This window comes from Protopterus annectens, chromosome 3.part0 (genome assembly GCF_019279795.1).
Source record: "Protopterus annectens isolate FY-2018-M chromosome 3.part0, PAN1.0, whole genome shotgun sequence".
Classification (NCBI taxonomy): domain Eukaryota; kingdom Metazoa; phylum Chordata; order Ceratodontiformes; family Protopteridae; genus Protopterus; species Protopterus annectens.
This window is the reverse complement of record NC_056731.1, coordinates 1341162112-1341175012: the sequence shown is the minus strand read 5'-3', so window position 1 is coordinate 1341175012 and position 12901 is coordinate 1341162112. Positions and strand designations below refer to the sequence as shown.

The 12901-nt window shown below is 38.3% G+C and overlaps 1 protein-coding gene across 1 annotated transcript in view; it reads right to left on the bottom strand.

Annotated features, from left to right (window-relative positions):
* Positions 1–12901, bottom strand: part of LOC122796738 (desmoglein-2-like) — a 1262885-nt gene that overhangs the window by 74542 nt on the left and 1175442 nt on the right. The window contains exon 13 of the mRNA XM_044065447.1: positions 11014–11141. Coding sequence (XP_043921382.1) covers positions 11014–11141 — 128 coding nt within the window. The remainder of the gene's footprint in view (positions 1–11013; positions 11142–12901) is intronic.

Sequence of the window (12901 nt, the reverse complement as noted above, 5' to 3'; positions counted from 1 at the left end):
CAGGTCCTGATAAAGTTCTAAAGTTAATTTTCAAAGTCATTGAGTGGAAAAAAGGTTGAAACAACCAATTTAAAGTAGAATGGTCTCAAGCCAGTCCTCTTGAAGCACTATAGCTCAATGGGGTCAGTAACAGACTTCTTGAGTACAAAGCAGTGCTGTTAATTGTTAAAATAACTACAATCTCTTATAAAGTTTATGCCTAGCCCCTGATACTACACAATTCCCCGATGCAGTGATGACTGCCAACATGCAAATGAAAATGGCACAGAGAGACATTTACTCATAAAAAACTTTATAACAAACCCAATAACACACATAAACAAATGTATATACAAGTGAATTGATAGCCACACCAACAACCAAAATTGCAACTATATTCATATCATTAATAAGTGTCTGTATGAAATAAGCCACCCCACCATTTATACACAAAAAGGCAACTTACAGACAGTGTATAGTAGTTTGGTTCTTTCAGTCAAGACCAAGGTGAGTTAATAGTAAGCACCATTCACTGGAATCACTTGCACATTAACACCAAAAATAGAAAAGGGAAACATGGAGAATGAATAAAGAGAGAAGGAGAGAAAAGAAAAAAGACAGGCACAAAAAAGAATGTATTTACCTTGCTAATGTCTCCCAGAAATAAAAAGCTGGGGAACCAAGTATTCAATATCAAAAGAAATGAAAACTTAAGGATAATATTTATTTGTCTTTGAGCTTTTTATTAGTTCCCTTTTTTTACAGACCACCCATTCTTTGTCACGTGTCCTTTTAAAGTTTGTGTAGTCCAGTCCATTTCCTCATTGTCTGTTAATAAGTTTTTCTTTTGAACAAAGTCCAAGCCTTCATGAGGGGAGCTGAAGATATTTTCCCCGTCAGACAGATGCATTTTTACTCTGCCGGAAATAAAACTTGCGCTTTAATGTTAGATGTTTTAAGGGATTTTATTAAAGGAGCACATTCTTTTCTTTTGGAGATGACAGAAGAGGTGTAATCATTATCAAAATGAATGTTGTTCCCATTTAATTTGACAGGAGGATTTGACCAAGCAGATTTTAACACCAAATCTTTGTGAGTGGATAAAAATCTAGCTATTATAGATCTGGGAGTGGAAGAATTAGTAATAGATGATGTTTTAGACAAGAACTGATGAGCTATTTCAATTCTGAATGAAAGAGATTCAGGTAGATTTAAAGACTTTGGTAGCCAGTTGTGTAAAAATTGCACCATATTATGTCCTTCCTCTTTTTCAGGTACCCCATAAATTCTTATATTATTCCTCCTTGATCTACTTTCCATATCATCCACTTTCTCCAAGAGTAAGGTATTTTGCTTAAGTAAGAATTCCTTATGGCTTTCACATTCAGACAGCCTGCCATCAATATCATTCACAGATTCTTCAATTGATGGAATTTGATCAGAGTGTTTTAATTGCCTCATTGAGTAAGTCCAGTTGTTTTTTGCTGTCCTGTTTTATATTTTCTATTTTGTTCTCCAGGTTATCCATTTTGATTGAATGTTCCTGTATATTTGTAATGATGGATTGTAATTCCTTTTTCATCACGCTCTCCTGATGTGAATTTTTTGAGTTAATCATAACTGTATCACTTGTAGAAGAACTTCTGACAGGAATAATAATCAAAAAACACACCATACCAATACTGATTTTTCTTGAAAAACAACAAAAAAGATGATAAACTGCTTCTTATAAGTAGAATTAGACTTGTTTCTTCACAAAAAGAATATAATTTCCTGTCAGAATAATAAAGAAAAGACAGAGCTAAAATCCAGAGTTGTTAGCTGTTTGGCATCTTGGCCACACCCCCCACTTACAGTATTTTCTGAGGGACTGAGAAACCTCAGTGTTCTTCCACTGAAAACACTGCCACATTCTGGAAATAGTATTAGAGAAAGAGGAACCCTCATAGGGAGAATCAAAAACTGAGCTTTCCTCTGAGCCTGAATCAAAAATCTTAAGAAGAAAACCTTGAATCTGTCCCTTCATCTTTCTGTCCAGAATCAGAATTTTGAATTTCTTCAGGAAAATTGGTATCAGATTTTCTCTTACCAGAAACAACTTTATATGAAGGATCAATGGTCTGAATGAAACCCTGAGTAAATCCAGTATACCACTCATGTCTAAGGAAATTTGAGGAGGAGTAGGAACATGCTTAATTTTCTGCTTCTTTTTGACAGGAAAAATGAGAACAACAGTGATATTAATAGCAGCAGCATCCCTGGGGATGGCTACAACATTTGGACAAAACAGTGAAGCCTTCCCTGTTCCCATTTTCAGGAATGACACAAGTGGTTCTTCCTTGCCCACTGAAGGGACCCCAACAGCCTCAGAGGATGTGGCTAACCCCAAGTCCATAATAGCTATAGGTGCTAGATCAGATGGATGTGTGGTGAAAGATGAATGGTCTGAGGTACAACAAATGGTCACAGCAGAGTCATCCACCTGTGGCTAAAGCAAATTGCTAGCCTAATGTGGTGGCAAAGGCTGTTTGTTTAACTTTTTCTTTTTCAGACAGGAAGAAGGACTGACTGTGGGAACAGCAGTGTGTTCCCTGTTCAAGCTTAAAATGGTGTCTCTTTCCTGGGGAAAACAAACAGCAAAAGCTAGTAAACCTTAAACGTCTTTAAACATCACTTTTTTCACATAACAATATAGTAAAAATACTTTAAACACTTTACCAGCTCCAAAAAGTAAAATGAACACAATTTTCTCACAGAAAAAATGGTTTTCAGTTACTTTAAACAAATTTTAAACTGAAAGGGAAAAAAACTCTAATTTAAAAGTACAATACAGTCCTGTGGCAGTCCATTAAAACACAAACTCCTAGCTTTAAAATAACTTTCCTAAACAGGAAAATGTTAATAAAAATATATATTTTTTTAAATGGAAGTTTTTTTCCTCCAGTGGGAATGTATCTGTCCAACAAAGGAACATCACAAGTTAACTGTTGACCCTTGAAGCCTCAGAGAAGTGTACTCTTCAGTGGTAGGAAAGATCTGAAGATCCTGCTGCACAAAGTTGTCTTTTTAGTCAGCTCATCTCAAGCTGACTGATGATTTGGGGAGCATGGAAGGTGATCTGAAGCTTTGTAAGCTGGTCAGATGTTATATTCTTAGCAAGCTATATAACTAAGGCTAAAGCAGATGCGATCAGCATGGCACACATCACCGGTGTAGAGACAAAATAGATACAACTGACAGAAAGTGCATAGAAAATATTTTTTGGGTGAGGATTGAAAGGAACCAGCTCAAGTAAAGAAGAATGTTGACACAGTAAGTATGCAATATTCACTGAACATTTTAAGAAATTAAGTTTTAGAGGAAGCTGGGCTATCTATGTTGCAAGATAATGTGAATGCTGGATTTTATAGTACCTTCTAAAGAGAAGTAGAAGAAGCAAACAGAATAAGAACCAAAAGATATTAAAACAGGTAACGGTTTTATACAGTAGAAGAGTGAAAAAGAAATAAAAGGAAGCAGATCCTTGAAATAGTTTGTTCTTTAGAAAGATAGCTATGGAAGTGCTTAAGGAAAATGGGCCAGGATGAGAGTACTGTCAAGAGGCATGGGGGCAAAAAGGGGGCAAAAAGGACACTAAAAAAAAACTAAGAAAAGAGGCAACTATGGAAAATTACAATAAGTAATTAGAGTTCTAACTATGAATTCAAACAGGTTTGTTACAAAGTCAGACATGGTGACAATGCAAAGAATATAAGGGGGTTTATAGGCTAGATATTGTTTTGCAGGACATTATTTTTAATAAATCAAAATGTCTAAGTTTATTATGGAGTCATTTAAGGGAAAGATAGAAATGACTGTTGCAGATAAAAATGCCTCTAAGTAGAGTTATGTTGGGGTGGGTGGGTCACAAGTGTAGGTAATAGTGAATGGATGTTTGTGATGGTGTGGAAAACTGGGGAAGATATACCTTTAACTGTGGATTTTTAAAAGCTAAAGGGAACAGCATAAGACTTATAGGTACACACTAACCTATTAAGAAAATAAGTGTAAATTTTTGGAATAAAGGCAATCCTTACTTGCATTTCAATAGACCTAATATATGGGTGTGATTTTAAATATATGTGAGACAGAAAGAAAAGGAAGGAATATATAGATAAGAAGAAGTTAAAGGAAGTAGTTAAAAGTTGTAATTTGACAAGAAGGGTCAGCAACCTGTTGTAAAAGGATAATTGAAACTGCACTTGTTAACCTCTTAGTTTGAAAACAGTAGATGCTAGTGAATGCTTAGACAGATGATTGAGGTATTTTAGCTCATGTTATGGGGAGGAAGATTAAAACGTATGCAAAATATGCAAAAATAACTGGAAACGCCATACTAAATTAATGGAAGATTAATCTTTGGAAATAATAGCATATATGCAATTTAGAACTGGAAAATTTGTGCTGTAAATGAGTGAGTACAAATACATTATATTTTTCTTTTGTTCCCGGCAGTACGCTGACCATCTTTCTGTCATCACAGCCCTCTTTAGCCTACCTCCTGAAAGGTATGGCTTACTACCAAATCAGGGGCTGCTCTGGAGGGCTGGGATGAGGATAGTGGATCATCAGCAGACCAGTCTGTCTCCTGGTCAGACTATACAACAGCTCCAGTGCAACATCTTTGTTGGCATATAATTTATAATTATTGTATGTGCTATTTTCTCTATTCTTGTGCAACGAAACAGCATTATACTGTAAACTATTATTGCACTTTTTTCTTTCTTACCTATTTATTGTGAATTATTCTTGCTTGTTTAAATTTAACTAAAAAAAATCCTCTAATTTTCACAATAAGCATCATGTATTCTTTAATGCCCACCTGAGTCGCCATTAACTCAAGAAAGATAGGATCTTGGTTTAACATCTCATCTGAAGGACAACACCCCATTATGTTTCACTGCAGTGTCAGTATAGTAGTGTAGTACAGCACTACACTGATGACACTGCAGTTCAGTGCAGTATAATATGGTGTGTCAGCACAGTAGTGTAGCACAACACTGCACTGCTGGCACTGGCACTGCAGTATAATGGGGTACACTGCAGTGCAGTGCTGTGTCAGCACAGTAGTGTAGCACAACACTGCACTACTGACACTGGCAGTGCAGTATAATGGGGTGCACTGCAGTGCAGCTCTGTGTCAGCATAGTAGTGTAGCACAGCACTGCACTGCTGACACTGCAGTACAGTATAATGGGGTACACTGCAGTGCAATGCTGTGTCAGCATAGTAGTGTAGCACAGCGCTGCACTGCTGACACTGCAGTACAGTATAATGGGGTGCACTGCAGTGCAATCCTGCATCAGCACCACAGCATGAGTTCAAGTACCTGGTGTAGAGAACAAAATCTAAGTGCTTCTGATCTTCCTGGCATCACAGAAAGGTGCGGAACTTGCTGAGCCTCAGACACAGGAGGAGACGAGGATGTCCAGCCAAGAAATGCATGGCTTACATGAGAAAAGCCTGTGATAGGCAGGCATGACCATCAAAGAAAGTAAAAGAGTGGCTTTGAAGAAAGAGAGAAGTGACATCAGTTAATGTGATACCCTAACCCCAATACAATCATAGGGAAAAGGGAGTAGTTGATGACGATTATGATGAAAAGTCTGTGCATTTTACTTTTAACAAAATGTATAATCATGTGAAATACTGACTACTGTGCTAATATAACATTATTGTGGATGTTTATTGATTTGCGATTTTACTTAGGTTTTTAATCAGGTAAACCCACTAGGCATGGGCCTCTTTTTAGGAGTGACCTGATAGCACAATCTCATTAAATGACTAGTTTAGAGTCACACAGTAGGTAACTGGAAGTTGAAGGACTCAAACCCTGGACTACAGGTCGAAGAATGTTCCCAGCTAATAGATTAAGCCTTTGTACTGAACTGCCAGATAGACAGGCTTGTTTTTTTTTTTTCCTTTTTCCTTCTGCATCTGACCATGTTTGACAAAAAAAAGCAAAAGATTATTTTTAATATTTTTATTACTTTTTGTGAAAGTTTTATTTGCATTATTTATTTATTCATTTATTTTAGTAGCTTACCTTCTTTTTGAGTTGTTTCCTTTTTTGTTTTAAACATTAGAAAATTGTTTATACTGAACAAGTAAGACAAAAAAATTCTATATGTTGAACTTTTTCTCACATTTAAATTTACATGATTCATTGTTACAGGTAGTTACTGTCTAGTCCGGTATCTTACATGAATCTTTCACCTAATGTTGTGTCTTAACATCAACATCATAATGCTTTATAAACACGCAAACAGTTTTTTAGGTAGGAGAGGCTTACAAATGTCCACAAAATGGATCAGTTTGGTGGTAACTCCAAGAGCTGAAAAGTATATTAGCAAAAACTCTTCCCCATTATTTCTCTTTAGTTTATGTGGCTGATGATGTGTTTGTTACTATTACTGAACTGGGTTTCTATGGTAATTTATACATGTTTATTACTATTTTAATAGGATCATAGGATCATAGGAGGTTACTAGGATAACAGCCCTAGGGCCCTTATAAGCCTAGTAAAGTTTTACCCTTATTTTCACGATCAGCACCTATTGGCTCTGTCCAAGAGGGACACAGGTGGAACCCCCAAGGTGAATTTATGGTTACCCATCCAAATCATCCATACTGAGTTTGAAGAGGGCCAATGAGGTGTTCTGTTTGACAGGAAGTGAGAGTCTATTCCAAAGGTGTGGTAACATCTGGGAGACAAATATGTCCATCCAGCAGGTTCTATTAATGTCACATACTAGGTTAAGGTTTTTAGAGAGAATAACCCGTGTACTATTTGACTTGCGGATATGCAGCATTTCCAGTAAAGCAGAGTCAGAGTCTGCCTTATGTGCAAGGCAGAGATTGCCTCTGAGTAGTCTGTATGAAAAAGAATAAACTGACAGTGATTTCAGACAATCCATATAGGACAGATGCTGAAGACCTTGAATTTTCCTTGTGAGGAATCTTTGTGGTCTCTCCAATTGCTGCAGGTGCTTGGAAAGGTACATACCAAAAGGGTGCTGTACTCGATTATTGGCCTGATTAGGGAAGAGTACAGAGAAGTTATAACTTCTTTTTTTCTGGAGATAATGCCCTTACTTATGAGATGAGCAATATAGGATGCCCTTCTTACCACTGTGGAGACATGGTGATCAAAGGTAAGGTTGCTGTTAACCTGTGTGCCCAGGAATCTCACCACTGAGTGCGTACTTAGTGTTTTGCTATTGAACTAGTAGTTAGCAGGAACATTGCTCTTACCGAAAGGGATGATAATGCATGTTTTTGCATTGTGTTTAAGGCCATGACTTTGGCACCAATCATTTGTTTGTGTAAGACCCTCTCTAGGATGTTGACATCATTTGGAGATTCTGTGATCACTGCCGGTTTGTAGTCATCAGCAAACTTTGTCAGCTATATACCTTTAGTTTTTGCTTGTACTTTGGAGAAATTGATTCCAAACAGTAGAGGTCCCAGGACTGATCCCTATGGAACACCACTGGTTACAGGTCTGCTGTTGGAGGTTGATCCCCCTAGTTTGACTCTATGTGTTCTATCAGTGAGCCAGTGAGTGACCCATCTAATGATAGGGTTGGTACCTAGCTGGGTGAGTTTGTCAATGATGCCTGAGTGGGGGATAGTGTCAAAAGCCTTGGCTAAGTCTATGTAGGCTATATGTACAGATTTCCCTCTCGTCCAGGGATTTGCTGACTGTCTCGAAGAAGTCTAGCAGGCTTAACAGGCATGAGCTTTCTCTGACAAATCCAAACTGAGTAGGGACAAGTGTTTGGAGATTACCTACATCTTTGTTGATACGGTCTATGATGATTCACTCCATGGCCTTGCAGATAAGGCTAGTCAGGTTAATAGGTCTATAGTTCCCAGGGTCAGTGGAAGCACCAATTTTGTGCAAGGGAATAATGGTGGTCATTTTCCATTCAACTGGAATGAAGCTGGTGCTTAACCTATGATTGAAAAGAGTACTCAATGGTGTTGCTACTTCTTGTTGGAGTGCATGTAGGATGCAGCCTGGGATGTTATCAGGTCCCATAGATGTTGTGTTTTTGGCCTTAGAGAGGATGTTTATGACCTACCCTTTAGAGATGCAAGGTACAGCTGAGTCAATGAAGTTATATTGGTGTTGGTATAAAGCATTGGTGTAGAACTCAGCATTGTTACCAGTTTCATCTGAGGAGGAAGGTATAGTGAAGGTATTTATACTGTTTATCCTGTAATAAGTTATAATCTGCTTTGGAGAAGTTTTTTAGTTTAGTTGCTGCTGGAGGTGGGTCAGATTTGATTGTTACTTTGAATGAACTAATTTGTGGTCATATCTCTCCAGAGAAGACCCCACAGTGGGAGTGCTACAGTAGTCCCCCATATTGGTAATCACCAGATCCAGGATGTTGGCACCCCTTGTGAGGGTGTCAACCAGTTGGCCCAGGGCATTGTAGTTAATGAAGTCGAGGAACCTTTAGGCAAGTAAGTTTGAGCACAAGTAATTTACCCAGTCAATAGATGGATAGTTTAAGTCATCCAAAACCATAGTGTTTGGATGTATCTTGATAAACTCAACTAGAGCCAAATTAGCAGAGTGGGTGTCCTTATTCATGGAGGGGTTCTTTAGCTGGCAATGACTTGAATAGGTGTCCTACCAACAGTTAATTGCACCTGAAGTATCTCTAGGGAATTATACTGTTTAATCAATCTGGAGGTGTATTTATCTTTAATGAATATTGATACACTACCTCCTTTAGTTTTCACACCTACATTTTGTGGTCTGAACGTGTGGAAAGAGGTGTAACTCAATATGACTGGGGTGCTTTCCAAAGCCTTGAACCAGGTCTCTGTGACTGCACAAATGTCTGCGTCTTCTAAGGTGAGGACTGTTTCCAGTGAGTGCAGTTTCATGTTAAAACTCCTAACATTTAGCAGCATAACCTTGAGGTTGTTTTTAGATTAAATTTGTACGTCAGGAATTTTGTCTTTGAGACACTGCCTAAAAAAACACTATGGGGTGGCAAGAACCTTTGCCAGTAGCCAAAATCCCAGGGGTGACAGATGACGACCATCTATAGACATGAACACCACTGCCACATTATCAAGAAAAGCCAAATGGCTTCCACTTAATCGGACAGTGGACCTTTTACTCAGCTCCTTTATATTCAGTCTCCTACAGCAGGTCACTATTACTGCATGTCTGCTAACTCATACCTATTTTCCCTCCTACTAACTCTGAAATCATTCCAAGTAAGGACCAACTCCACAAACTCCCAGAATCAAAGTTCATTGTTACAATAGCATCTCTCTTCTAGCCCCCAACCTCTGGCGAGGGCTTCCACCCAAATTAAAAGACCTCTCCTCCTACACTGAATTCAGACCTCAGTTCAAAGCGCACCTTGGTAAACAGTGCCAAAGCATCTGTCTTACCTCAAAACATATCACTTAACCTCAACTAGAAATCCTTCTACTTCATTCATAGCTAGCCCTGATCTCTACTCACAACCTGGTCATGTGCCTGGAAATATGCAATATTTGTTTATATTCTTTACACATGATTGTATATAGTCCTAGTTAGCTGCCTTTCTTCAACAAATTGCTGCTATTTCTACTGTGTAAATAGTGAAACTTTATTGCACTCTCCATTATTTTCACTATGATTGCGATCATGTACTCTGAATATCATTGTCTCGGTGTAACTCAGGCTATGCCTGAAATTGGGCAATTTTTATCATTGGCCTACCCTTGTCAACAAACATAAATATATACATTTTCTATGTGAAATAAAAAGCACCAAACAGTTTCAGTCACAGCTTCGAAAAATGTCACACTAGTTCAAAAACACATTTGTTATTCATATTTTGTGTAAAGTAACAATCAGTAACAATACGGGCTTGGCAATGCAACGTCTACACAAAATAACTGTCATCCTATGAGGAAGATATAGCGAGAACATGTCTATGGCTATGTTTCAGCATGGTTTCTTTTTCTTTTTAAAACATCACATTATATGCTACACAGGTTTATGTACATCCACATTAGAGGCTATTAGTATCCTTAGCATTCTAAAAAGTGAGCATGACAAACCCACCCTGTCCATACTGAACTCTAAACTTTAACAATTGCTTGCTCAGAATTCTGTAGTACACTATCATTCAATATTATATCAGGGTACAAGTAAAGGAAAATTGCTTAACATGCTGACTCACCGAATGTAATTTCTGTGAGTCCAAAACCTCTATAATGGTATCACTGAAAAACATATTCAGTGAACCTATAACAAAGCTTTCTTTCAGGGACAAAGCCCCCTCTCTTTCATTCCCCAGTTGGAGGACCACGCCATACACACACACTGATAAATTATTTATACTAGCTTCATGTTCACTCAGCAGAGGGGAAAGAGCAAAATCAGTTTTGCTGAATGTAAGCTTTCAGTAAAACTGTTTTGGAGGTTTGGGACTCACAAAAATTACCTTCACAAAGTTGTCACATTCTCATATTTATCATGACAAGCAACAGCTACACAAAAATGCTGGTTCAGTGTTTTCATAGTATTGCTGTTTACTCAATTTCTGAGTACAGAATGAATTTGAAGTGCTTTGCTATAGTTAGACTGAGGAGCAATTTGACTTGGTTAACTGAAAACTAATTTGAGGGTTCAGTGTAAAACGTTTGCCAGGCTATTCAACAGCTCTCCTCAATCAAACTGAAAATATTTTTAACTGGCCTGCAATTCTAGCATCTTGCATATGCCTAGCAGAATTGAAGGTCTGTTAAGGTTCCCCTCCTAGCGTCCACTAGGAGGCAAACAAAGCAGCACTTTATCCCACACCATCTGCCCATGAATCTTGATCTTTCTTCCTAGGCATTCTCCAGTACCTAAGTCATTAAGAAAACTCAAATCAGCAGCTGCACAATCAGATGCTCTTATCCAGTGCCATTTGCTGGTTCAGGTTTGTTATATTTTAAATGCAGGCATAACAGATAAATCTATGCACTGACCTTATCCACTGGTGTTCCTCCTTCTTTGTTACATAGCTGCAGCACCTCTGCACTTCCATCAGGAAGTGCTATGAAGCTCTTGCCAGACGTATCTCTGAATTTGCACATCAGCAGCAGTAGGGCTGAAACTGTTAGACATGAAGGACATCAGTTAGTGGTTACAATATGATTGTCTGCTCTCTCCATATATCACAGGTATATCAGCTACTAGAATATGTACGTTATTGTCATTTAATATTTATTGCACATTACTGAACATCTGAAAGTGGTTTCTTTTGGAATATAAGTTAAATAAGTAATAGCATAAACTAAGATGTTCTTGTTTAAGTGAAATATTAGTTCATAGGCCCAGGTCATTCATTTTCAAAAAAAGCTAGGCCAGTAGAAAGCTTAAAGAAAATGGTAATCTCATCTATTTTTTCTAGAAGATCCTTCTTGTTGGGCCCATAATTGGTTTCATCTTTTATACCAATCAAGATTTGGCAACATTTCATGAATGTTCCATACTTAGGGATGTATATATGCCTCCTCTTATGTGCGTGTGGCATTATGTTTAGAATACATAAGTGTGCCCATTCCATATGCTCCAGTCCACCCATAGTCACTAAACAACACCTTCTTACAAATCAAGACATAACAACAAAGAACTCTACTTACATTGCTGCCAAGCAGCATATGACTATATGCTTAATATCTTAGAGTGAACTCAACAGTGGACACTGGTTGGAGGGGACACACACAAGAGAATGAAGGGAGCATACACCTCTCCCATCAATGAGACTCTTCTTCATTAGTTAACTGATATGGTAAGAACATATGTGTTAGATATCTAACAACAAGGATATTCCTTGATAGATGTTTAGTTGGGTTGAATCCCTAGCATTAAATACAGGAGTGAAAGAAGATCATATAAAGATTGTAAGCTCAGAAGGCTAAGTCCTGCGGTGCTGACTTTTCATGGAATGCCCCATTCCCAAACCTGCATTCAGTGCAACCTTCCCCTGCACAAGGCAGTGTTGTAAAGAAATAGCTGATACATGTACATCAGCTGTGGAAATAACTGAGATCCAACTCATACTAGTGCTTGAAACAGCAGAAATCATTTGCACACTGACCAAATAGGGTGGTACCAGGTACTGTCCCACCCAAAGTGGGAATTGTTTCTATTTGAGGGCATAGGCCAGCCTTGTTGAGGGCTTCCTAGCAACTTTGTTCACCTCCAAGGCCCTGGCTAGGAAATCCATTGTGATCAGGGAATCTACAGTAGCAGACAGACTTTTAGGCAGCGATGGTCATCATCATAATCATGCTAGCTGTGGCAAACTTCATGCCAGCTGTGACAAACGTAACTGGCTAAGGTTAGGAGAGTATTCTACATCCCCACATAGCAGTGCCTGAAACCATGTTGTCTTCAAAAGCCAGAAAGTGATGCAAATAATTTCTGGTCATTCTTTCCTGAATTTTGTGATGAGATGTGGAATCAATAGGGCAGGTGGATATGTGCACTAGAACCTTCCATGACAAGGAATAGAGTGTGCACCACCCCTACCCCCTTGACCTGATGAACTGAGCAGAAAATCGCAAGGCCTACATTCTCCCAGGTGATAAACATGTTGAACCTTAGACTGCTACACCTCTGTAATTTTTTTTTCAAGCCATGGTCTCTGGATCCACAACTCAAGAAAAAGGCTGGATAAGCGAGTTAATGTATGCAAGCTCATTAACTTCTATAGGAATGTGAACTACTAGGAGAAAGTAATACATCTGTTTTTGGTACACTGCCAGATAAGCTTCATCTCACTGTATAAGGCATGGTCTTGTGAGTCTTCATTTTTTTAGATACCACATAAAAGACTAGTTGTTTGACTGGATGAGGAGAGGTCCAGAA